Source organism: Alosa pseudoharengus, unplaced genomic scaffold (assembly GCF_046254945.1).
Source record: "Alosa pseudoharengus isolate Yale_2024_CS ecotype anadromous, Long Island Sound unplaced genomic scaffold, YU_APseudo_1.1 YU_APseudo_1.1_scf_17, whole genome shotgun sequence".
Taxonomy (NCBI): Eukaryota; Metazoa; Chordata; class Actinopteri; order Clupeiformes; family Clupeidae; genus Alosa; species Alosa pseudoharengus.
Window position 1 is genome coordinate 26955697 of NW_027468640.1, and position 26423 is coordinate 26982119.

Genomic DNA, 26423 nt, shown 5'->3' on the forward strand with positions numbered 1-26423 from the left:
TCTACATTTACAAGAAATTTCCTGGAAAGAGCCAGTGAAAGTGCGTCATTCTCAAAAATCCCCATAAAAAAACATTTTAAAAGGCTGTGACTTCGCACGGCTATGTTTAACAACCCATGAAACAGAGCAGCAGGTAAACGAGGGAGGAGATCCAAATAGCTTGGGTAAACAAGCGACCCATAAAGCCAGATGTTTATGATGGGGCAGGCTTCATGTGACGGTCTGGCAGCTCCATCTTTATGCATGCAGTACAGAGGTTAAGATTCTAAAAAGTGTGATTGACATGTGTACACTGAAAAACTATATTGCCATATCATTTTCACATGGTGTGAATTTAGAATGGGTTATGAAAATTAAATATGCATTAGCCTGCTATTATGGCTGTAGTCAATAGAACAGAATTGCAAAGATATTAGAGGACCATATTGTTATCAAAAAATCAGTATCAAAGGTTGTTGGCTGCTCTGTGCTCTGGGCCAATTCAAAGAGGATATCCAAAGATACAGACCACAACACTGACCTATGTATTTTTAAACTAGCAATTAGGACACAGTGTTATCAGTCTTTACATTGCACATTTTATATACTGCAGGTATAGGGTTAGGGTACTTGAACAAAACAAGTTAATTAACAGGTTAATGTAACTGATTGGTACTGATATAACTCCACCTTGACTGTAAAAGCTGGTTTGTACAAATTCCAAACGTCTTACGCTTCAGTTTAAAAGCTCATATATCAAGCAATTCTGAATGACCAAGGCTATGTGGAATCAAAAAGGACAGGACGGTCTATCAATCTCATAGCCTGTTCCCATGTTAGTGTTATTTCCTTGTTCTGTTAAATTAGTCAGGTTTGACTTGACAAATTGGTGTACTCACTTGGCATATTCTGTGTGGGAGTGCTACCTAGAAACGCATAGGAATGTCCCACGCTGGGTATTGTAGGTTGGAATCCCAACAAAGCATAATTATGCCGCGGACCTCCATGGAAACACAGCAGCCCATAATTGCTGTATACCCATGAGATGAACTGTGACCATGCTTGTGACACTATGGACTTTAATTCAGAAAACGTGTCTTTTTTGAAAAATCTAACTGCATGCAGAATATCTTTTTTGTTTGTTTGTTTGTTTGGCTCCAAGTGTCCATCTTCTCCAGAAAAGCTTTTTCAGATTTTCAGAATTTAATTTTGCAATTGGCTGTTCGACAAACCATTTTGAATAAGTCTGTTCTGAAAAGAGTTGTTTTGTGCACTTTCATAGTCTTTAAAATGGTTATCAAGAATGTTGTCAGGATCTTCATGTGATTCCTTTTAATCATGAAAAGAAAAAAATACAGTAGCCTATTATGGAGCAAAGATGATATACAAAGAATTACCCCTCACATTACCCCTCACATTGGTGGACTTTTTCTAAGTTCACAATTTGTATAAGAAATATCATGCATAATGTAGCCTATATTTCCTCACCCCCTTCAAACTGTCATCATAATATAAACAAAGATGTTTTTTTTATTTATTAATGACCAGCAAATTTAACCACATTTGATTCTGGTTGCACACACACACACACACACACACACACCTGTCAAAGAGGTGGATGAGAGATCAAGGTCATCATAATGACCATTGGACTTTCGGTGACGCTCGACATCCGATAAACACCTGTTCAGTTTCAGGTATAGTTCTGCAATAGGTGGGACAAATGCACACGGGAAAGGGCGGAGAAAAACGGGCACGCACTAAAACATTAATCTGTTTCAACATCTCTACCAACATTTCTCACTGAGAACAACAGGTCTATCGCACCTCTTCTGGAATTTTGGGCTAATACAATAATAGCAAGACTTGAAGACAATTTCAAGAAAGAAAGAAAAATACCCCATTCAGCACGACCATCCACCTTTAGGTGTTTCTTTTTTAAAGGATATGCAATAATCAGATCTGGAGTTTAAGGCGACAATCAGACATGGATCCCATAGTAGAAGTTGTTGCTTTAATCCTTGGATTTTTGGGTTGGGTTATGGTTGGAGTCGCCCTACCGAATCGTTATTGGAAAACCTCTACCATCGACGGCACCGTTATTACCACCTCTACCCTCTATGAAAACTTGTGGATGTCGTGTGCTACCGACTCCACTGGGGTCCACAACTGCCGAGAATTTCCGTCTTTACTTGCCCTATCTGGTACATACTTATTTTTTTATTTTGAAATTGTAATTCGTTACAATTGCACATTCCTATTAGATAATCAAAATTATAGGACAGACTAGTTGGAACATCTATATATATGATTATGCTTATTTATGTGTTTATAGGCACTCAGGAAACGATTTGTTTGTAAAAAAAAAAAAAAAGCAATGCGAGTGCATTTGTATTACTGTACAGTTTATTTTGTAATCTGTGCAATTTGTTTGGCAGGTTACATTCAAGCCTCACGTGCACTGATGATTGGCTCAGTGGTAATGGGAACATTTGGGCTGGTCTGCACTTTAGTGGGAATGCAATGCTCCAAAGCAGGAGGGGATAACCTAATCCTCAAAGGCAGGATTGCTGGCATTGGAGGAGTCTTTTTCCTGCTTCAGGGTAACTACTTTTTATTATATTAATTATAGACATTTTCAGCAACAATTCTGTCAGGTGTATTGTCGTCCAGAACATGTTTATTATAATGTACAAAATGCATTTATAACTTAAAGTATATTAATATTCTGTTTTAGGCATTTGCACAATGATTTCTGTGTCATGGTACGCATTCAACATCACGCAAGAATTCTTCAACCCAATATACCTTGGGACAAAGTGAGTGACTCTTATTGCTTGCCATTGATGTCCAAATACTGCCCTCTCCTGTTGAGATGAGCAAACAACAATGTTGTAACAGGCCTACCCTGTGGCTGTCTAAATTATATTTAGATTCATTAAACATTTGTGTGTTGAGTAGGCTATAATAAGGATAATGTGTTATTTTACAGGTTTGAGATTGGAGAGGGCTTGTACATTGGTTGGTGCTCTGCTATTCTAGCCATCTGTGGAGGATCCGTTCTTCTTTGTGCATGCAAATTTGGCGAAGAAGGAAAAGCGTAAGTCTTTCCATGCTGATTCCTTAAGTCATTAAGTCATTTGGGCTCACTCTGCATGTGTGTGTGTGTGTGTGTGTGTGTGTGTCCTTTTTAGAGTAACTGGTTTATGATGACATTTTTTAGTAATGTACTTTTACAGTTTACATGAAATTACATATAATTGAATAATTATATAATAAAAAATAATGTACATTTTGTGTTTGTGTCCTAGGCCATACTACAACCCAACTGGCAGAACAGTGTACTCTGTAGCAGCAAACTCCAGGGGGGTGGTTGGTAGCACATATGATCGAAATGCATATGTTTGAGAATGATCATTTCCGTACTAGGTCCAACATAGTGTTCATCTATTACAATCAGGCATGGGACAAATATGTATTGCACATAACTTGCATTATTTGAAGTGCTTAAATATTTCTCTGCTATTTCTATGTCCATTTTCTGTTGAATTTCATTTTTTTTTAAATACACGTATCAGTTATGCTATGCAAAAGTTTCTTTTACACACACCTCTTTGTTGTATCTTATTCAAATGAGATTGTTTTGTGACAAATGAGTTGTAGTGTTGTAGGCTACATGACAGTAACTTGGCAGTTATTGTGTTATCAAGACAAAAACCGAGGCATTGAAGATTTTTTTTTTTTAATCAACAAATGGATACCAGTCAAACACACGTCTCATTGTTCTGTAGGCCACAGATATATCCTACAACATAGGTTTTGATGTGATGCATGTATATAGTGTACAATATGACAATATAGTGTACAATATGATTTTTATATCTTGTCATGAGACTTTTTTTGAATGCAAAAGCAGGCACAAACTATTTTTATAAGTGAAGCAGTTAAGTGTTGATTAGAAAATGTGTTGACACTTGGAAATCTACTTTTTACTTTCTATGAATCAAGGTCAAAATTAATGGATTCATTGATTAGGCCTACTTCTTGGTTTGATCAGGCTAAATAGGCAATAATTACATTATAGATCATTTTCTTTTTGCTATTTATATCTGTTGTTTTTTGTTTATGAACCCAAATTAAAAAAAATCCTTTGAAAAGGGCCTTATGTTTTTTTTTTGTTTTTTTTTTGCCTACGCACTGTGATCTTGACATAGGCTAACTTTCAGGTAGGCTATACCAAGTCGAAAAAGTTAGAAGAGACATGCAGCTACTGCATACAGGCTGCACGGCGCCGTACATGGGTGTGGGAGTGTCCATTGCGCGTTAAAATAATTTCTCCAATGAAACGCAACCACGTTTGTAGGCAAACACGGATGTGTCAGCTCAGCTTCTTGGTGCGTAGATGTACAAGTCAGTGTCAGTTCCACGAAGACAAGTGAAGGAGGGCAGGCTAACTAAATTAAATGTTGTCGATTAGTCACTGTTTTGTCACGTACAGCACTTATACTGTTTGGGTTTGTTCAATACGTGTATTTTAGATATAATTGCTCTTATAGAACACACATCGGAACTTTACAGTGTTGTGGTCTGTGAATCTACCCGGAAATATTTGGGTAACGTACATCAGATACCTAGTGTTCATTTTTTTTTTGGCCGAAATGGCTTTCGCTTTACTTTAGTCATGATCCCGCGGTCGTGTGTGTTTAAATAATCGTGCTCATAATCAGCAACACACAAACATCTGGAGGACTGTAACATTGTAAATATAGGTCAGTGGTGTGAAAAATGGAGTCGGGACGGCGGAAAGGTCTCAGTGGTGTCCTGTCGTCTTTATCCCTGCTATGTGTCGTTTTGGACTTGCAGATCGACGGTAAGATTTAATATTATTTTCAACGCCCTTATTCTAATGCATTCACGAAAGGTGGTAAATGAATAGCGCACGTCGCTATTATTTACAATGACGGGCATTATCCAAGTTGCGTGTCTTATCCTTACTTAGTTGCAGCATAACGTTAGCTTTCCATGGCCAAGATTCGAAACTCGGCTCGGCTACAAAACGAAAGCTAAAGTAAAATGCTTCTGCTTAATATGTGAGAGTTTTGCCATATTTGTGGTCTTAGTAGTTCTTGTCGTTCTTGCTTACAAGTGTAGCCGCCCTAGGGCAATCGTCAAGTGACATTCTGACCATTGCATGCCGTGACCTGGATTCGGGCTGCAAGATCATGTATGGCATGGCATTTTGACGTCTGATGCTAGTAGAAGTGGATGACTTTTCTTCTAAAGTCAAAGTTTCAATGGTTCAGTTCATCTTCAACGGAGGCGTCATCTCCTGCCTGTGTAACCCAGAAATTCCAGGAGTCTCACCAGAGGCTGCGATAGCTTATTTGACGTGCCAGGAAATGCTGGTGCAACATTATACTGATAGATGTTATTTATAACTCAAACCAAATATTGAACCTGAGTTGAAAATATATCCCATCAGCTGATGTCATGATTGCACGGCCTGTTTGACCACAAAAATATATAGTACAATAACAGGAGTGAAACCGTAATCTGGCTGTTTTTTTTAAATTTATTTATTTATTTTAACGCTGAGTAATTTCTTTTATCTGTCCTATGAGTTTGAAGCCGATATGTACCCATTGAGTTTAAAATTCATCAAACATCCACTGAATGTTTCAGGTGTGTTGGGAGCCACCCCTGTGGAAATTGAGCACCATCTTGAAATGGGCCGCAAGTTGTTGGCAGCTGGACAGCTGGCAGAGGCCTTGTCCCATTACCACTCGGCTGTTGGTAGGTGATAACCAATAACACAAAGACAGTCACATAATTGCATCCCAAGTAGGGGCAGTAATTCAGGCATGAAAGCAAGTTCATAGTTAACCTGTTAGCACAGTTATTCTGAAAACAGATTTTCTGTTTCTAAGCTTTCTGTTTCTATTCAACAATATATCCACAGTTTAAAGTCTATATATTTTAATGACACAAATATAGATAGAATGATATGGGTTGTGATATTTTTTTCTTCTTCTCATAGGCTACCACAGTGTGCATTGAAACTATTCACCTTTGTGTCATGCCCTTAACAGATGGAGATTCAAAGAACTACCTGACGTATTACAAGCGTGCAGCTGTCTTCCTGGCGATGGGGAAGTCCAAGTCTGCCTTGCCAGATCTGACCAGGGCCATACAGCTCAAGCCCGACTTCCTGGCTGTGAGTACAGCATATAACCTCAACCTCAGCTACTCCTATGACCTCCAGGTTATGTTTGTTGGTTTGTTTGCCCATTTGTCAGCAGGATTATGCAAAAAAACAACAGCCTGGTTTTCATGAAACTAGTTGGATGGTTATAGCACAGGCCAAGGAAAAATCCATATATTTTTGGAGCAGATCCACAAATTATTTGAAACTTTCTTTAATATCGTAAGAGGTCATTTGGCCTCTGTAGAGTTGCATTCTAGTTGCCATTAGAGAGACCAATTGTAAGTACACAATGGTATCCTCTTTCTTCCAATCTAATCTTTCCCTCTTCATTCCTGTATGGACTCTCCCTCTCTTGGAGTCAATTTCACACGTTCACGCTCCTCTTTCTCTGTCACAGACCCTGTCACTCTTTCTCTCTCATTTCTTTCTTGACTGGATCTCGTCTACTTTTTTCAGGCCAGGCTCCAAAGAGGGAATATTCTTCTGAAGCAGGGCAACGCTCAGGAGGCCAGGGAGGACTTTGAGGCAGTGGTAAGCCTAAATGGATTTTTATTCCCTTGTCTCTCTACATCTCATTCATGTACCTGTATTTATTCTCCTTAAAAGCTGTGCTAGGCATGTTCAGAATGTTGTGCTAACTTAAGCCAGGCTTGCTCGTTGTAAGAGCATTCCTCATCACTTTCATTTGTGCAACAATTGGCACCCAGGGAATTAAGTTTTTTAATTTACATAATTTTAGGTATTATCTACCTTTGTGATGTTTAACAGTATTCAAAAGTATTCAAATTGTTTCCTGCTAAAGCTTGGTTCTTCATCTACTTGGCTTCTGTACAACACCCTGTACTCACAGTCTAATATTTTATTACAGATTTTAAGGAAATCTGGAGAAAAGAATCTGCACAAAACAATCCTTCTAAAAACCTGAATATAAGCAAATTCTATTCTCACACATGCGATGCTCTCACACGGAACCTTGCACCAGTAGCCATGTATCTGACTTTGAAAGTATTGACTTTATTTGTCCTCCACCTCCTCTCTTCTCCTCCCCTCAGCTGCAGCGCTCTACAGAGCACCAGGAGGCGAGGGAGCAGCTCTCCAGAGCAGACGAGCTGGAGGAGCTGCAGGAAATGGCGCATCATGCCCATCACCAGGGCGACTACGCCAAAACCATAGACATTCTGGAGCGGGTCATAGAGGTACGGGACACGTGTAACTGTAAACAAGTCATGTAAAAGTAACTAACTTCCACAAATAAGGCGCCACCGCATTGACCATTAACTAAAGGTGACGGTAGATGGGGAAACTTTTTGAGCAGCGTTGCTTGGGCAACCACATAACAGGTTCCATGTGTTCTGATTGGATGATCATGATCATTTGCCTAGTGATTTAAGTTCTCCAGGAAAATAAGTTGCTCAATGCCAACAATACTCAGGAACATTGCCTAGCAACATTGCTCAAAAATTGCCTTGCGTATAATCAGCTTAAGCCATACTAAAATATAGTGCAAAAAAGTAATTCAGTATTGACTTCACTATGTAAAAGCAATTGGACCCAAAGCATGAATTAGAGGTATGGAAAGGAAAAATATGACCACTGCTCTAAAAAAATATGACCATCTCTTTAACAGACTGAAATGGCAATGTCATTTATTTGAATTATTCAAGTAATTGTGTAGTCCCCGTCCATCATCCCTGTAGATTTCTCCTTGGGACCCTGAGTCTCGTGAGCTCCGTGCTGGCTGCTTCATCCGCCTTGGTGATCCGCGGAAGGCCATCCAGGACCTGACGCCAGCTGCAAAACTTCGGACGGACAACCGAGCAGCCTACCTGAAACTCAGCAAGCTGCACTACCAACTAGGCGAACACCAGGAATCCCTCAAGTAAGCAATATTAATCAACAAACTTAATACACAAACATCCCATTAAATAAGCTGTAAAGCATTGTCCTCTACACGTGTTTTTTTTTTTATTTATATAACATAGCTGATGGTTCCTCCTCATCACCCAATGTAAATGTGTAAATGAAATGTCTCATATCTAATCTTTATCTGTGAAAATTAAACATGTCCTGTCTTTGTCCTTGTCCTTCTCTCCAGTCAAGTCCGTGAGTGTCTGAAGCTGGACCAGGATGACAAGGAGTGCTTTGCTCACTACAAGCAGGTGAAGAAGCTGAGTAAGCAAATGGACTCTGCCGAGGAGCTCATCTTAGAGCAGAGGTCAGGTTCTTACCATTTATGTCCCCCATAACTTAACGTCAGTTGCCTGCCTGTCACGTGCTTGTCAGTAAAATTAAGTTGCAATGCCAGAACAGTAATATGACATCAGAGAGAAAATAATAAAAGTGAATTCTTTTTGTTTGGAATCTGGACTGCACTTTATGCACTTTTTGATAGATTGTAAAAGATAAGCTTTGAATACAGTACAATTTCTCTTTTGATTGAAAGAGTAGACTTGTAGTCTCAAGGATTTCCATGTACCACTGTAGCAGACTGGTCCCTAAAACAGAGTTGTCATGCCAACCACCTATCACCCCTTAGGTTTCAGGAAGCTGCCGACAAGTACGAGTTGGTCATGAAAACTGAACCCACTGTGCAGTTCTACACCAGCAAAGCCAAAGAGAGGATCTGCCATTGCCTGGTCCAGGTCTGTAAACCTACAGCTGAAACGTGTCTCTGTCTCACCACACCCTTTCTGTCTGTCACCACACCCTCAATGTCACGAGTTGTTTAAGCAAATGGTGTATTTTCAAGAAGTCAAATGAGGGTGGTAATGGGGGCCAACCTCTGTGTCCTCTCAGAGTGGTCAGGCATCCTCTGTGTTCTCTCAGGCATATATAGTATAAGTATAAGTATAAATACTCTTTTGATCCCATGAGGGAAATTTGGTCTCTGCATTTATCCCAATCCGTGAATTAGTGAAACACACTCAGCACACAGTGAACACACAGTGAGGTGAAGCACTGATGGTAATTTTGATACCATAGATTTAATAGAGACCCAGTCAGACCAATAGTATGAAAAATCAGGAACAGAGTTTATTTACAATGATGCGCATCAAGGGAGAGACAGCATGACTTCACCTAAAGATCCATCAGCTGCTCTAACTAGACAAGGAAATAGTTAGAGTTTAAGTATCCTTCCAGGCTGACGGGAGATGGCGTTGGTCATCCCATCTCACGTGGACTACACTGAATCAGACCCTGATTAGTGGCAGCCTGGCAATCCGGAGCAGATAGCTACTGACGCAGCCATGCAGAACAGTAAAACACTGCAAAGTCATAATGTTCCCGCTTATCTCTAAATACAGTCACACAGAGATATACACAGAGACAATACAGATATCATACAGTCATTACATAGAATCATACTTTTAGTATCAAAGTGACCTACTAATGAGAAATGCAGAACATTAAACCACATATTGGAATATTGGACAAAATGCAGAACATTAAACCACATATTGGAATATTGGACATAATGTTCTATTCCACTTTCTCTCAGTCCCCCTTTTTCAGCCTTTATGGCTGGAACATTTAATCAAAAAATGTCACTATATAAAATATAAATGATTATACAATTGTTTCATTAAAGTTAGTCAGATCCAAATAAGCAGGTACATGATTAGATATATGATTTAACTGATTTCTTCATAAGTCATGAAAAGTAATAAGTTCTGAATCCAATACTCTCAGCACACACTAATCCCGACGCAGTGAGCTGCCTGCTACAGCGGCGCTCGGGGAGCAGTGAGGGGTTAGGTGCCTTGCTCAAGGGTACTTCAGGCGTTCTTACTGGTCGGGGTTCGAACCGGCAACCCTCCCGGTACAAGTCTGAAGCGCTAACCAGTAGGCCTCTCAGAGTGGTCAGACTGATACTTCTATTTTTTTTCTCATGCTCCGCTTGAAAATTCTGCTTTCACTTATCCACTTCCCAATAAGTAATAAAACTTAGAAAGCAGGGAAAAAACTTGCATTCAACAGTGCAAGAGCTGCACATTTTCTTATAACCACGCATAGTTGCCTTTGACTTTGGTGGTGGGGTGTAGAACGTCCCACTCAGTGCTTTCCACTTTCTCTGTCGACGTCTAGATCAAGAGGTCGAGAGAGGCTGTGGACGCCTGCACAGAGGCCCACCAGTTAGACCCGCAGAACCTGCACATCCTCAGGGACAGAGCTGAGGCCTACATCCAGCTCCAGGACTACGAGAAAGGTATATTCCTCTCTCAAATACACATTTCATCAAGATCATTAGTGCCAAGTTTGTTATTAATGTTATACCGTTAACGCTTTGTCAAGTTTTGTAAGTTACTTTGGACAAAAGTATCTGTCAGATACTATAATCATAACATTTAAATTTACATTAATTGATTTAGCAGACGCTTTTATCCAAAGCGACCATAACCATAACTTTTATTTTTCAGTCTAGTCCAGTTTCTCATGTTGTTGAATAAAGTTGCTTTGCATAGCAAGTCTGTTGCATAGCGATGACTATACGGAGTAAACAAGTAAACTGTTTATGCTGTGTCTGAACACTTTTCCCTTTGCTGTGTCATGGTCCAGCTGTGGAGGACTACCAGGAGGCTCGGGAGTTCGACAATGAAAATCAGGAGATTCGAGAGGGTCTCGACCGTGCACAGAAACTGCTCAAGCAGTCACGCAAGAGGGACTACTACAAGATCCTGGGTGTAGGCAGGTGAGGCTGACTTCCCTTTGTTGTCCTTTTTCATGTTCTTTGTCTTTTTTCTCTTTCTACCCTGTTTACTCCATTATCTCATTCTGTTTTTTGTGTTTCTCTATAGGAATGCCAACAAGCAGGAAATAATTAAAGCATACAGAAAGCTCGCACAGCAGTGGCATCCAGACAACTTCCAGTCAGAGACAGACAAGAAGGAAGCCGAGAAGAAATTCATTGACATTGCCTCAGCAAAGGAAGTCCTAACTGACCCAGGTAAACCTAACTTTACCATCAATAACTTCAAAATCAATGAAAATGAAAACATCGCTGTAAATGGATGGAGGAGACACGACTGAAAGCACCAGATGCATTCTAGGTACATTTCTAGTTGCTGTCGACCACTGAATGGAGAGCTTGCTATTGTTGTCCTCGGAGGACCGAGAATTTTAATACTAATAGTTTCTTCCCACAAGCAGTCAGAACAGCTGAACAGCTGGCACCACTATATGCATCATACATAGATACCACACTGTGATCATATATTTATTGTACTGAACTACCGTGTAGGGTTACATATTTTATCCTACGTTTTCTTTTTTTGACTTCATTAACTCAAATATTTCTATACTTCTTTACATTTTACACTATTGATTGTATTTATTTATTGAACCATACTAAGGGCCTGTGTCCACCAATATTTTATTTAATTTTATGCACTGATAGCGCCCTCAACCTCATTTTCAGAGCGCTTTGGTCAAATGTTTATTGTTGTTCGGTTACAGTCGTCGAGAGAGAAGTGACATTGACCAGCCCAGCGCCATTCTAAAAGTTGAACAGATTTCAGTGAGCACTGTTAGAGCACAGGGGCGGGGGGGTTAGTCCTGAGGGCTTTTCTCCTCCGAGGGCGCGGAACGATGTGAACACGATTGGTGGACACAGGCCCTGAATGTTGTGATTGTGTGTCAAAATGTTGGTTCTTGTGAGCAGTCTTTTATGTACGGCAGAGACAGCCAGAGCACAAGTATTTCATTGTATTCTTAATAAATATGGCAATAAACACCGAACTGAAATGATCTGAACTTGGAAGTCGGATATAGTTAACTGGCTAGACATTTGGCCGAGTAGGACACTCACCTGCTGTTGTACCTTACAGCCAACGACTTTCCTCTTTTGCTCAAACCCAAGTTGTCTTTATTTGCCTCTTGGAAATATAGAACACTTTTTTCAGCAAATTAAACCCCCCCACCTCTCTCTCTCTATCTCTCTTTCCTCAGAGATGCGCCAGAAGTTTGATGCGGGTGAGGACCCCCTGGACCCAGAGAGTCAGCAGGGTGGAGGTGGCCGGGAAGGTGCCTGGCCGTTTGGCTTTAATCCCTTCGAGTCGGGCGGTGGTGGCGGCAACTATCACTTCAAGTTTACCTACAACTAGGACGGACAGATTATTTTTTTGCTCCTTTTTACAAAATAAAAGCCAGGAACAGACTTAAATCCAGGTACTCATAAAAGGAAAGACCCAGAGGACAGCACGCAGTGTTGTAATTAGGAATGGATTTTTTTGTTTTTTGTTGTAGCTCTTTTTTCCCTCCTTTTTTGCAGGTGAAGGAATTTAACTAAGAGGGTTTTGGTGAGACTTTTAGCATCACCTCTTCTGAGCAAATGGGACAGTCATTTCTTGTCTGCTTGAGCTCTAAGGCTGAACTGGGAGGGACTGTCTGTCTGTCTGTACATTGGTCTTTACTGACCGACCCGAGAGACCATGGAGAGAGTGGACAAATGGACTTGAAGCCCGGAATAGGGCAAGAGAGCTTGCAACCACAGCTAACCAGGTCGTGACAGTTTTCCATTTAACATATCGGTGTGCCATTTTCTCTTTCACCCTGTTCAGCTCCTTTGTCTTCATTGCTTATGGCCTGTCTGTCTAGGTTTACTGCTCCTGTATGCGTCTGCATACTCCACAAAAGCACTCCCGATAATGTGCAGTGGCATTGCGTTACTTAAAATAAACAGCACTTTCGTTCATGCCTCTCAGACCTTCTTAGCTCATCTGTGCTATTACATGTAGTTTCCAGAGTGTGTTCTGCACAGAAACGAAGAACCAAACACTGGTAAGTTTCCACGTAGCAACAGAAACATCAAAAATAGTTACTTATGTTAAACGTTATGTGAAAGTCTTTTCATAGATGCCACAGATGGGCTAAGTGAGGTTTTGAGAGTCATGGTGTGACCTTAAGTTGTGTCACGTATTTGGGGCAGATGCCTTGTGTGTGTGTGTGTGTGTGTGTGTGTGTGTGTACAATACCTGTTCATGCACATCAGACTTCTCAATGTTTCTCAGTAGTTATTGTAGCAACTTTGTTTTTTTTTTGTTTTTTTTTAAACATGCTTTTTGTATTCTTTATTATTTTAATGAAACCACTCCTAGAGCACTGAACTCTTTAAGGTGTCCATTTGAAACTGATCAAGTAACTGAAACTGACCAGAACACTCTTTCATGAAGCCTTCAAAGGTAAACTCTTCCTAATGGGGAAATGCGTGACTTGACACTTATAGGTCTTGTTACCTTTCTGTTTAGACAGAATATTATTCGGTGTATTCTCAAATTGGCTCAGTCCCCCTTCTTGAGATCAGAGAATTTAGGTCTCTATCTCTAAAATCGTGTGTAAAGTCTAACCTTTTAAGGACATGCTACTTAAAAAACCTGTGTTCACTCAGTTTGCAGGTATTAGTTTGGAAAGGTGAATCTGACACTTGCATCAGATTCTTTAGGGTTGGAGGTTACTGTACTGTTTTGGTCTCCAAAAAGGATTCCTCCTGGCATTCATGACTCACAGTATCTCTCCTTTTTGGGTTTTGTTTAACGGCTTTTTTTTGTGTGTCTTTGTCTTGGCCAAACTGAAACTGAATGTGCGGATTGTATTTAAAATGAAAGAAAATAATGAAATAAGGTGTTGCGTGTTCTTCCAATTCATTAGCTTCATGTTGACACCCAGATTGGTTCCTGATTCCTTGTTCATTGAAGTTCGAATGGGGAATGAATAATTTCCAAATGTTCTAATGGTCTATTTGTATTCATTTGCACCTGGTTACACCTTCAACAAACACCTTCACAATGAGCCATATATGGTTATCTAACCAGTTTACTCAACACCGGATACGTCATACGTATGCATATTTTTTCATTTTCTGTCAATACAAATGTAACATTGCCCAGTTGTGGTAAAAGGTGTGGCGAGGGTCACATAGGTGTCTGGAATCTCCTCGCCCCACTGAACTGAGGGGACTAGCATAAGTAAAGGGGGCAGGCCTATAAGGATCTGGAAAAAGATAAGTCACCATCCAACAGTGTATTTGGTGTGGTGATTCTTACTTTGAAATGAGCATGGAATTATGTTTGCAATGAAACAAAACAGCTGAACAAGATAACCCACATAGCCTAACCCACAAGGACATCTTTGAATACAGCTGTGGGGAGAATTATCAAGCAGTCAAGGTCTTATTTGGTAAAGGGACGGTGGACTAATATTGATACAATTGTGAAAAGTAATTTTCTTGCTATCCGCTAAACATATATAAAACACGGCACGGCAGTTCAAAATTCTCATCCTCAAATCATTTGACTCACGCCACGCGACTCGCATGCAGTCCGTGCATAATCGGCGTGTGTTGAGTTGTAGTTCCCTTGGTTACCACAGTAACGGGGAAACAGTTGTTTGTGTACGCTGAGCAAGTCTGATACAATGTAGCCTTGCCATCGAAATAGGCAGCAAGATTATTATTATTATCGACAGCAGAAATCAGGCTTTAGCCTACGTTGCTTTTTTTTTTTTTTATCTAGATAGCTCATATATCTTAGCAAATGCGACGATCCAAATATTTTACACCGAGTGAGGTGTCCCTACATAATACTTTGGATGATTTATGGGTGTCTTACCTTGGCAAAGTGTATGATTTGACACCGTTGGTGCATGAGTTCAAAGGTAAGTTGAGCAAATAGGCTTAGCCTACTAATAGCCTAGAAGCTAAGATGCAATTAAAATTGTGAAATATTTCTCTTTTCCCCCATGCGTAGTTTTATAGTCTATCTATTGGGGTGAGACAAAACTGCCTTCATAATTAACTGAAAAAAACGTTGCATTATTTTTTAATAGGTGATATTCTGCTGAAACCCATAATTGAATGTGCGGGAAAGGACATCAGCCACTGGTTTGATCCTAAAAAGAAAGATGTGAGATTGTTAATAGGAAAGTTAAACTGCTTAATATAGAAGTTGTAATTTTATTTATGCAGCGTACATGATTCATTTTTTGCATTTACAGATTCTTACTCATATTGACCCGCTCACAGGCTGTCTCAAATACTACACCCCTAGGGGGCGCTTTGTTCACGTCCCCCCTCCTTGCCCACGCACAGACTGGGCCAATGATTTTGGGAGGCCATGGTGGCGGGACAGCCGCTTCGAGGTGGGCCTACTGTCTGCCAAGACTCGCTGGATACGCATAATCAACACTCTCACCTCCGAGGAACAGAAATTGGAGGTAAGCCAGTTGCAGTCTTGGAAAAAGATTCACTCTCAATCCCTTTACATAAACTCCAATGCCTGCAGACAAGCCAGCTTCTCATCACAGAGCTATCTTTCCTCAGGGCAATGAGCCTTATCACAGTTCTCTAAGTGTGTCTAAGAGACATCACATGATGTATAGCCGGCTGCCCATATTGTTTATGTGCAAAGCTGCAAAGTAGACTTTTGCAGCTGTAGTTTATTTCCTTCTTCCTCTTCCTGCACTACACCCTAGTGCACTGAAGAGGGCAGACTGGTTCAACAGTTCTCCATCTCTGCCTCTCACAATCATATCAAAATCTCTGACCCCCCTCCCCTTTACACACACACACACACACACACATACACACGCAAACACTTCCACCCCCACCCACCACCCCGCTCTGCTTTGCTCCCTGTTCATGCTCCTCTTTTGAGCTATGTCCAGCATGACAGGGGGAAATGAGAGGGATGTTGAGCCTCCGGGTGTACAACTGTGCCCAAGCTGGGTCTCCGTAATTCACCCCCTGGGGCAGATGCCACCCGCCCTGCTCAGAAGTTCAGCGTGTGTGTGTGTATTTGGGGAGGAGGGTGGTAGGGGGTAGAGGAAGGAGGGGGAACGGGTACAGTTACAGGCTCATGCCAAATGCCCCATCTGGCACCAGTGAATTACTCTTGGGCCAGCAGCTTAGTGTAAGACTTTCACTTTTTTCGTCCATTCCTCTCTGTTTTTCCAATGCCCCCCCCCCCCCCCCCGCCTTTTCTAACTCTTTCCATCTCTTCTCTGTCTTTCCTGCTCGCTGCTAACTTTCTTTTCTTTCTTCTCCCTTCCCCTCACATGGTTTTGGAGTGAGCGTTTTCATTGGATCACTATAAACAAATTCCTTTGCTTTTTTTTTTTTCTCGGAGGACCCAGAACTCCCTGCTTTAAAGATGTAAAAACAAAACAAAACAGAACAGAACAAAAAAAAAAGTAGTCCATTTGAACAGATAGCCAGATCTGGAAAACGTAAAACCTGTTTAAAATCAGCAGCTGGTAATACCACCTCAGAACAATTTGCTGTTTTATTCTTGCACAGGTGTGCTCAGAGGAAACCTTGGATGAGATCCTGCAGCGTTACTTAAGGTACAACTCCCACGCTGCCAGCTACACCTGGAAGCACAACCATGTAAACCTGGACATGACTAAGACCCTGTGTGAGAACGGTTTCTTTGATGAGGATGAGGAGTTCTACCAGTGTCGCTTGGACCAGGAACTTTTTACAGAATCTATATGTCTGTACTTCAATGATGACCTCACTGAATTTTGATACACCATCAAAACTGTCATGGAAATATTTCATGTGCACAAAGTGAAACCAAGTTACCACCATTAAAGAAACGCCCCCATATTAGAATTGTTTTGTTTGGCTTTATTCTTACATGCATCCATATTGTTGTTTCCTGCTCTCATATGCTAATTATCTGTTCCTTACTGCAGTGCAGGATGATGACACAGTGTGAGTAAATAAAAAAATAAATGGAAATAATGGTGTCCAATAAAACCTCATAATACAGTCAACTGGTTGCCATGGTGATTCCTCTTATGTTATTCACTAGCTTGTTTCAAGCATAGACTGTACAAAGCACACCCTCTCTTTATTGTATCTCTAATTTGTATGTCTGCATGCTGTTTGCATTTCCTTCTCTGTGTCTTGACATGGCTGCAACAATATTATTTTTCAGCTGAACGAATTCTGTCGTTTCACACTTCTTTTTGCAATATGTAAATTGTTACATTAGCAAAATGACAATTAATTTTCATTTCATTGTATTGTCTATATAATATGAATATATTTTGAAAGCAGTGACATGTATTTTCACTGAGAATGATAATGATGCAGTTTGTGCACATACCAAGTTGAAAACCCACACCTGTTAAAATCAAACTTTTATATAAAAGAAACGACTAGCTGCAACTGCCATGCACGTTACACAATATTTTGAGGTAGATGCCCTTAACCCTGTTGATATGCCTTACTTTCAGTCGGAACTGGACGTGGTAAATGTATGGTTTACTTGGTCATAACAGTAAAACAGCATAGCATGCAAACCCAGTTTCCTGGGGCATTTAGGCCACTGCAGTGATAGGCTGCTTGTACTTTACTCTCCTAGAATGATTAGGCGAGGCCAAACTGTCATGTATAAATTACATTAATCAGTCCTTTGTTTAATTATCAAGGAAAAAATGAAATAAAATGCATGTTTGATTTTGGCATAGATCAACAGATTTTACGAATATGTGGAAAACCTGTTTCAACCTCACCGCAAACGGTTAATTTTTAAGCAATACAATCTGATGTAAGTCTGGGCATGGCTGCGGCAGATTTCCCCAACCCCCTTCTCAACCTCCCATCACACAACCCCTTGCTCTAAAATTATTTTACACTACGGTGGGGGCCTTTAAGAATATTAAGGTAGCCATATTTGTTAGATTTGAGTGGCGCGCTGCAGTGCAGCCATAGTACGCGAACCATCCGCGTGTTGTCTCGATGGAGAGACAGGCAGCAGGCAAGTCTCATTTCGTGACTGATTGAAGGAAAAAAATAAACATGTTACAATGCAACTTACACTGAGCTATACACCCCCTTTCTTGTAACAATGTGAATATTTTTGAAGAGGGAGGGGAGAGAGCAGAGCGAGTGCGAGTGCGAGAGAAAGAGAGAGAGTACGAGAGAAAGGAGAAGGAGGGGGGCGTTCTGAAATAATATAGTCAGCCATTTTTTATGTAAGGGGATTTTTCTTATTGGGGGGGTTGTTAAAAAATAAATATAAGGGCGGCCATCTTTGTTTCTCTGCCTTGTAGTGTAAAATATTCCAAAACGCCCCCCACTTTTTTGTGTGTCGATTTGAATATTAAATAAATATCATAATTCGGGAGGAATACTCTTTTTGATTTCGAGGACGGGGTCGGTGACAGGAATATAATGTCCTCTCCTCTACGCTCCTGTGAGGAAGATGAGGGCATGTTGGCTAATTCCGAGGGAGGAGATTTTGATGAAGAAGAAGAGGACGACGGAGACCTAGACGAGAACGCAAGCGACATAAACTCGCCGGCGGCGCCTAGAGAAACTGCAACACTAGCCGCGCCAGGTACAGTAGGAACACTGGCGAAAGACTCGGGAGCGCGCATACAAAATACAAACACATTCTCACATAAGCCAAAACAATCTTCAAAAGTGTCAACAGAAAGCTTATTAAGCATTGTTGCATAGTTTAGAACCTTGCAAATATGTCAACGGCTCACTTTTGTTCCCGCAGTTCCCAATTACGCGCGCTAGCTTAAGGTTTATTTGGAGTTGAAACCCAAGTTTAGCAAAACTTGACATGACACCCTTTGGTCTTTCTTGCACAATTCCTCTAAGTTCTTGTTCTTCGATGTTCGTTGCTTTTGAAATAGATGCTGTTAGGCATTCGTTTCTTTTGAAATACTGACTTATATCCAAGGGTTGCATCGGAGGTTATGCCTTACACCCTGGATAAGCAGAAACATGGACCCCACACCCTTGCTACAGTGGTGCTCGTTTGTATGTGTTGAATTGTCAGTCTGAGGTAGAAGGACTGGACTACCGGTTGATTGAGACAGAAGAACTGTTATGACAGATTGTAAATAAACTTGACCCTACCCACTGTCGCACTCTGACAGCGATGGCTCGATGTAGGACATTCATGCACCTTGCTAAAAGTTCTTGAAGCTGCCTTGTTGAAGAGTAACTTCTCGACACTATGCCATATGTAGGTTATGCTTAAATGTGTAACCTAAACGAATGTATTAGTATATCAACGATAAAGAACCAAGACATGCGAATTAACATGCTTAATTGTAAATGTATGTAGCCTAGTTGCAGTCAAATGCAAAGCAATTGAATGAGTGGACGTGTATCTTCCTCACAGCCATTAGAATAGAATAGAATAGAATGCTTTAGTTTAAGGTGAATCATTAGGCTACAAAATATTGATAACAGAAATTCCCATCATCCTAGCATTGCCCCTTCTATCCTAAAGTGCCGTAGACTACATCAGGCTATCCTGTGCTCACCGTGCAATAAGACAAGTTTTATTATTGACTCAAATATGATTTAATGTTGGTCGATTTTAAACGTGCTGTCTTTATTTTACGCATTAATATGTGTTTGTTTCTTTGGAAACGATGTTTTTGTTTTCAAGGAAATCGTGCGTGGCCTTCTTCTGATTGATTATAAAACTAGTCTAACAAGTGCGCAATTCAATTAGCACTTGTCTCTCCCTGCCCTGGTAACCCCCTGCGACCTCCGCCAGCGGTCGGTGTGGTGGTCGGTCCCAGGTGGGAATAGACGGTGGGAGGGAATCGTGTCGTTGGGTTAGCTTCGCCTTGCGGCCTCACAATCACCGAACCCCGAGTGCGTGTTGCTGCCGCCTCTGGCAGCTCTCTGCAGCAGAGCAAGGCAAAATGTGGCGAGCTTTGCCTGTGCGAGCACTGCGTCTTTACAACAAAGACAGACTATAAAATCGAACTAATTTATCATGTACAATGGCGGCCGCAAGCGCTTGTTTCTGGTTAAGATTGTTCTCCCCTCATCTCTGAATAACAGCTCTGTTGGCTTCGACGCGTGTCATCATGCACTTACTTCAAACTACCAAAGCTCACAAATGTAAGAAAAACACGATATTGAGATCTACATTAATCAATTAGTTCTAGGGCCTTCTACTTTGTATCTCCTATTTAAATAGTGTCACATTTCTCTTTTCTAGTTGCTGAATTAAGACCATTTACACAGACCATGACCAAGTCATACACACACAAAGTCGTCTGTACAGACTGTTTGCTGATCAATAAGCTATATAGCGTTTCATCTCAAATGTGGTTATACTGAGATTTTTCTATTATTTAAGTGAAAACTGTTTTTCAATGTTCTCTTAACATCCTATTCCTTTTCGATACAGTGTTGCTGTCACTAATTGAGATGGTATGATAGGCTGTCTGCCTTAATTTAAGTCAGATGCTAGACTGTGGTCTTCAGGATTAACTTGAGGATGTCTTAGAGCTCACATGGGGTCAGAGGTCCCGCCAGCCACAATGGCTCGATAACAAAAGCACATGGTGCCGACACTCCATTCAGGGCTCACACAGGCTGGATCATTGTTGACCTTAATTGCACCGGGAAGCGACTAAGTGGATCATTCACAGTGCTGAAAGGGGATTATTGTCAGTATGATTCAACCACAACCTCTGACACCCAATGTTACTTTTGCCTCACCCTGTCATTTTTTTTCCTGCCACATCCTCCACCCCCCACCATCACCCTCACCGTTAGATGACTGTGAAGAAGGGGCCGACACATCAGACAGAGACAGCTTTGGGAAAAAGAAGCGAGGCCCCAAGAAAAAGAAAGAGACAAAAAAGAAGGACAAGGAGAAGGAAGGCAAGGCGGCCAAAGTGCGGAAGCGCAAAAAAATTGTAAGTTCGGGTCATGTTCTTTGACTTTTCAGAAATGTTTCGATTGTTTCGTTCAAGTATCTTGGTATGTCTCAGAGAGGTGTGGCAGATCTGTATCTTTTTTCTGCTTTGCTGTTCTTTCTGTTCTTGTAGGAAAGTGATGTAGAGAGGGACTCCGAGAGAGACTATGGGGAAAACTCCGACAGCGGTGCTAGTGATTATGGAGCAGAAAAGAAGAAAAAGAAGAAACACAAAGAAAAGAAAGAGAAGAAGACAAAAAAGAAGAAGAAAGAAGACGCTGATGGCACCCAGGAGGAAACTGTAAAGGTTTGTAAAGGAAAATGTTCATAATCATTAGGTGAGGTCATGTTATACAGCCATAATAGAAAATGTCCTTGATTACCTGTCATAACTGTCTCACATTGTCTGGGCCTACACTCTGAAATGAAAATGGTCGTCTGTAATAAATTTGTCTTTGTTGAACCCTTTTTTATATCAAGTTCCCTTTTATGCCAAAAATAACTTCTCATGATGTTGTGGAGATGTTCTTCTCCGTATAACATTGTAGATTATCGCCACAAGAACCTACAGAGTAGATAGCACTTATTGACGCTTTTGGCAACAGTTACATGCACATAAACCAATTAACCAGTATCCAGTATGTTTATTTCAGTTACTGAAAAGTTTGTAGACATTAGTGCTGAAAATAATAATTAACGATAGCAGATGCCCACTAACTGCATGTCAAAGTTTCCATAGACCTGACTGAGTTACACCATTAGTATCCTGTGGTTCACATTGCAGGGGCCTTACAGAATGTGTTTTATACACAAACAAGCAGCCAAGCTAGTAGAGTTGCCATACAAGCACTAACAACAACAGGGTGGGCAGTGGTAAAAGGTAGCCAACGTACAGTATTAACCAATGTATACCAGTGATACAGTTGGCGACATTGTGCTGTAAAAGCTATTCATAACTTTTCATGGGGTTTCTGATCTGGTGGGAGTGCAGTGAATACCAGAGGTGTGGTTATCTCTGCACTGCATCATCACATCACTATGAAGACGACTTTCAGCACAAAATCTAGCAACCCACAAGAACATATCTAAGAACCGCAGAAAAATGTACGATGTTGCTTTTAAGTGGGCTATTATCAAGGCTGTGCCATTTTTCCTGTAGCAGCCTGTGGAGCAGAAGACTTCTGCCCAACTGGCTCGGGACTGGGGCCTAGAAGATGTGGATCACACCTTCACCGAGGAGGACTACCGCACGCTCACCAACTACAAGGCTTTCAGCCAGTTCATGAGGTGAGAGCCAGAGGGAATTTTTATATGCATTCTAGAACAGTGGGATTCTGGAACCCTCAAGAACTGTGAACGTTTGAAGGTGTAGCATAGTTTATCCGTAAAGTAAGGAAATACCTTGTTTCCAGTAATTTAATATGATGAAGTAGCCACTGGTTTTATTGTCCAGAGTTAGCCTCTCCAACTACATTGTTATTGTAATGTTATTGAGTGCAGTGGAAATTATGTAATCGTGTATGGTTATACAAAACATATGAATTAAACCCAATTCACTTTCATGGCCGCAGTTTTCTTGTAAAGGAACTCAAGTATTGTGGTTGTAGTTGTTTTCTGTTGACTCCTGTCTGTAAATCCTAGGTGTCAGTTCTCTCAGAGGGTGTTTAGGACATTGATGTACTTCAGAGGGCAGTCGGCAGGAAGGGATGCACAGATTAGTGGCACTGCTGCCAGCAATGGTGCTGTAGCTTAGCCCCTTGGAAGTGCTGTAACTGTCCAGATATCTTGTGCTTTTACTCTGGAGTAGGCTAAATGAACGACTGATTCAAAAGCCCTGGAAGACATGAAAGGAAGCATATACTGTTTAATGTTTTATTTTATTATTAATTTAGTAATATTGTAAATGTTGTATCCTTTGTGCATGTGCACGTTTGTCAAATCAAACCAGTTTGTTAATTAAACATCATACGTCTCTCAGGGATTACTGCAATCTGTCTTTTATGTGATGTTGGGTGTCCTGTGTAGACCACAGTATATAATGTCCATTTGTGGTATTTGAAAGCATAGTGCATGATTCTAGTGAAAGATTGTTCATATTTGTGCTCCAAAGCCAATTAAATTACACTCGAGGTTCTATGGCCCTGAGGAATTGTGTTGATTGGCTGAGACTGTGTATTGCTTGGTCTGTGCCACTTAGTTTACTTCCATTTTAATGTAATATTGTACAGGTCTTTAAATTTGTAAATGTGTATGTTTGTCTGTAGCTAGCTGTCTTGTCGTCTTTTTGATAGTTAGCTTGCTACCTTCAGTGAAGGACTCTGCATGGATTCTTTCATCAGTTTTCAGATCATGACAGTATAGTGCATTGTTCTATATTCCCTGTTTTTTAATTAACTGTAACTTAATGAGCTCTCTTGGTCACCGGCACTTTTTCCCATGCCCAAGGCCGATGATAGCCAAAAAGAATCCCAAGATCCCCATGTCCAAGATGATGACCATCCTGGGGGCTAAGTGGCGGGAATTCAGCTCCAACAACCCCTTCAAGGGTTCCGCCGCCGCCGTGGCAGCAGCTGCAGCGGCGGCCGCGGCAGCCGTTGCCGAGCAGGTCTCTGCGGCAACTGCCTCTCCAGAACCCCCTCCCCAGCCTCCCCCACTGCGCAAGGCCAAAACCAAAGAAGGCAAAGGTCAGAGCAGTGGACATTTCTATCTATACCCTTCACCATTGACACCATTCCTTCCTTAATGACAGTTACAAGTAGAATGGTTATACTTTGACATTTGATTTGAAACTTGCATATTGATCAATTACCATCATGCACATTTACCCGTTTGCCTGGTTACATTCATTCTAGTTACTAGTGAGATTATAATCACTATAGAAAAATATGTTAGCCTCCAGTTTCAGTTGCCTCTACTCACACAGGGCCTGGCTACAAGAAACGGAGCAAAAGCCCACGAGTCCCTGACAAGAAGGCCAAGGCCAAGGCCAAGAAGATGGCCCCGCTGCGCATCAAACTGGGGACCCTGGGGCCCAAGAGGAAGAAAAGCAGCTCTGTGAGTGAATTAGTTTGCGTGTGTTGGTTGCGAAAGATGTGCGTCAGTGTACAGTGTGTACCTGTGTGGATAGGTGCATTTGTGGTTGCTTATAAGTATTACACATGCACATGCATTGATCTCTGATAGTTCTCTGATAGATGATATAGACGTGTGTAGATTCTGAGAGCCTGGTTGTTGTGTGTGTGTGAGACTGTGTAAGAGTATGATAGTGTGTATGTGTGTGTGTGTGTTTATTGTGTCTCTGTCCCGTCAGAGTGAGGACGTGGACGACGATGATTCGGAGCAGGAGAACTCCAGCGTCCACAGCTCGTCGGTGCGGTCCGACAGCTCTGGCCGCGTCAAGAAGAACAAGAGAGGGCGGCCCAAAAAGAAGAAGAAAAGTAAGATGGCCGTTCACTACAATGGGTCTCCATGCAGCCATTTCTGTGTACCGTTTACAATTAGAAACAACCTATTGTGTGTGAAGTGTTTGGTAGTCCTTTTTCTATTTGGGATTGCTGAATAGTTGTCAAGGGTTGTTACGGACACATCCGCTTTTAATTATCTTGTGTGGTTAGTGAGTTTTGAATTCATGATTCGTTGTTTTTCTACATGTCTCTTTGTTATTGCATCTTGTTATCCATTAAGCTCAGTGATTGAAATGATTACACTCTTCCTTCAAAGTACAATTAGAGAGTCAACTTGTCTAATCAAGGGCTGCTGTTGTATGGGTGATGCAAGCAGCATGATCTGTTTGCACAGTTGCATAGCAGATCCCTACAGTATGAAACTGATTCAGTCAATCAGGATGTGCTGTAAGCAGTCCAGTTAAATGGTCCTCAAATGTAGCCTCAGCAATGTTGTGACTGACTGACTGACTGACTGACTGTGACTGATAAGCTGCTTTGCACAGGGCCATGAGGGCTCCACTGTCAAAGTCAAAGTCAAAGTCAGCTTTATTGTCAATTTCTTCACATGTTCCAGACATACAAAGAGATCGAAATTACGTTTCTCACTATCCCACGGTGGAGACAAGACATATTTTACCAATTTTAAGTCCACAGACAAAATGTTTCCTTCTTTGTCATGTGACCAATGCAGAAGTAGCTTGCAGCTCTGTTGCAGGGACTATATGAGATTTGTTGTTTGGTTGAAATCTTTCGGTAGTTTGCCTAGATGGAACATGTCATCTCATGTCACCTTTTCACTAAGCCCAATTGAGTTGTGGCTTATGTACTTTTGGAAGTTTGTTAAGGGCTTTTGATTTTAGAAAAGTACGGGTCATGTGATACGCAAAGGGTTGGAGTAGTTTAGGTGTGTAGTCCTTGGATCTTCAATCATGTTCATCCAATCATGTCAACATAGAACATACAGTGTGACTTTATTTTAGAAGAGCAAGTATTGGTTTGTTTGTGTTAGTGTGCATATGTGCATGCTATTGAAAGTATGAAACAAGTGTGTATGTAAGCTATGAGCTCCAAAGGTCAAAAAGGTTTGATTTTACTTCTGCCTGTCAGCTCGTATGTTTAGTGTAATATATTAATAGTCATTTATGCATTAGCACCGTGCCTTGCCAGCCGACCTTGAGTTGTTCTGTTTCTTTTCAATGAACATACAACAACAATGTGGTTTGAGTTAAATTATTTTGATACTGAAGAGGAAACTGTGGATGCTTTTAAAGAATGTTTACATTCACACATGCTTGATGTTACACAGCTGTAGACATCTGAATTTCTCCGAGGTTAAAACAACCCACTGTTTGTTTATTTGTTGCTGATCACACACTGTTGTTGCTGGGATGTTTTGTAGATGAGGGATGGATCATAATCTTATCAATACTGAAATATCAACAGGAGTGGGCCTGCCACTGCCATTAGTCTTAACTTGTTAATTGAGAAGCGTGGTAACAGTGTGTTGGATCTCTGCACTCACATGGCCTTTATATGCAAGGAGCATGCAAAGAGTGGTAAAATCTGGTTTGCACTGATGAAGATTGTGTGTCGAAGCATTGCCATTTATGTCCGCTCAGTGTAATTTTAAGCTTATTGTTACAGTGCAAATATTTTTGAGCTAGTAAGTTCTTAAGCAGGAAGAATGCTGCGTGAAAAAATATTAACTCTCATTCCCTGGTCAGATATAGATTGCACTTATAATATTGTTGCTTTGCGCACATTTGACAGAACACACACTTATAGAGTAAATTATATATTTCCAGAGAGGTATGGATGAGAGATGCCATTACTATGGTAGCAGCACATACAAACATTCAGGCCGTATGATTGAATTTTTGTACATTTTGTCATTTTAAAGATTTATTGCTTGCCCTCATACAATAGTATACTTTAGTGCCCTTATAATGTGTACAAAATTACATTCATTTGTTCTAAGGAGATGACAATGGAAACATGAGCAGCTTTTCTTGGGATATAATGAGATTTGCTATTGAACGAGGCGTTTATGTGAAAGCGTGAAATGAGGAGCAGTGAGTGTGAGAGGCGTGTACCAGAGATAGCGCTCAC

At 40.9% G+C, this 26423-nt stretch overlaps 4 protein-coding genes across 7 annotated transcripts in view; all 4 read left to right on the forward strand.

Moving 5' to 3' along the window:
* Positions 1-1966: 1966 nt before the first annotated feature.
* Positions 1967-3662, forward strand: cldn15a (claudin 15a). Its single transcript, XM_076289744.1, has 5 exons — positions 1967-2183; positions 2418-2582; positions 2717-2798; positions 2972-3079; positions 3291-3662. Exons 1-5 carry the CDS (start codon positions 1967-1969, stop codon positions 3385-3387), a joined length of 669 nt encoding a protein of 222 aa, XP_076145859.1. The 3' UTR covers positions 3388-3662.
* A 700-nt stretch (positions 3663-4362) lies between these two features.
* Positions 4363-13907, forward strand: dnajc3b (DnaJ (Hsp40) homolog, subfamily C, member 3b). The gene is made up of 12 exons (XM_076289144.1): positions 4363-4849; positions 5662-5772; positions 6069-6193; positions 6641-6715; positions 7237-7380; positions 7882-8063; positions 8280-8399; positions 8721-8826; positions 10271-10391; positions 10742-10874; positions 10981-11129; positions 12131-13907. Exons 1-12 carry the CDS (start codon positions 4765-4767, stop codon positions 12283-12285), a joined length of 1506 nt encoding a protein of 501 aa, XP_076145259.1. The 5' UTR covers positions 4363-4764; the 3' UTR covers positions 12286-13907.
* Positions 13908-14712: 805 nt separating this feature from the next.
* On the forward strand, positions 14713-16808 carry cyb5d1 (cytochrome b5 domain containing 1). The gene is made up of 4 exons (XM_076289746.1): positions 14713-14833; positions 15005-15081; positions 15173-15391; positions 16473-16808. Exons 1-4 carry the CDS (start codon positions 14713-14715, stop codon positions 16701-16703), a joined length of 648 nt encoding a protein of 215 aa, XP_076145861.1. The 3' UTR covers positions 16704-16808.
* Positions 16809-18182: 1374 nt separating this feature from the next.
* chd3 (chromodomain helicase DNA binding protein 3) overlaps positions 18183-26423 on the forward strand; it is a 56232-nt gene continuing 47991 nt past the window's right edge. For 3 of the 4 annotated variants that reach the window (XR_012987651.1, XM_076289145.1, XM_076289147.1), the window contains exons 1-7: positions 18183-18525; positions 20727-20869; positions 21002-21175; positions 22028-22155; positions 23314-23552; positions 23792-23922; positions 24179-24305. Coding sequence is in view for 3 of the 4 variants with exons in the window: in XM_076289145.1 (XP_076145260.1) it covers positions 18360-18525; positions 20727-20869; positions 21002-21175; positions 22028-22155; positions 23314-23552; positions 23792-23922; positions 24179-24305 (1108 nt within the window). In the remaining variant the exon portion in view is untranslated. The remainder of the gene's footprint in view (positions 18526-20726; positions 20870-21001; positions 21176-22027; positions 22156-23313; positions 23553-23791; positions 23923-24178; positions 24306-26423) is intronic. The other variant, XM_076289146.1, reaches the window with a different exon arrangement.

Excerpts from the sequence above, each read along its gene's own strand:
- cyb5d1 (XM_076289746.1), top strand. The coding sequence starts at position 14,713 with ATGCGACGATCCAAATATTTTACACCGAGTGAGGTGTCCCTACATAAT. Across the intron at positions 14,834-15,004 it reads GTTGGTGCATGAGTTCAAAG|GTGATATTCTGCTGAAACCC; the intron begins GTAAGTTGAGCA and ends ATTTTTTAATAG. Across the intron at positions 15,082-15,172 it reads TTGATCCTAAAAAGAAAGAT|ATTCTTACTCATATTGACCC; the intron begins GTGAGATTGTTA and ends TTGCATTTACAG.
- cldn15a (XM_076289744.1), top strand. The coding sequence starts at position 1,967 with ATGGATCCCATAGTAGAAGTTGTTGCTTTAATCCTTGGATTTTTGGGT. Across the intron at positions 2,583-2,716 it reads AGTCTTTTTCCTGCTTCAGG|GCATTTGCACAATGATTTCT; the intron begins GTAACTACTTTT and ends ATTCTGTTTTAG. Across the intron at positions 2,799-2,971 it reads CCAATATACCTTGGGACAAA|GTTTGAGATTGGAGAGGGCT; the intron begins GTGAGTGACTCT and ends GTTATTTTACAG.
- dnajc3b (XM_076289144.1), top strand. The coding sequence starts at position 4,765 with ATGGAGTCGGGACGGCGGAAAGGTCTCAGTGGTGTCCTGTCGTCTTTA. Across the intron at positions 10,875-10,980 it reads AAGATCCTGGGTGTAGGCAG|GAATGCCAACAAGCAGGAAA; the intron begins GTGAGGCTGACT and ends GTTTCTCTATAG. Across the intron at positions 11,130-12,130 it reads GGAAGTCCTAACTGACCCAG|AGATGCGCCAGAAGTTTGAT; the intron begins GTAAACCTAACT and ends CTCTTTCCTCAG.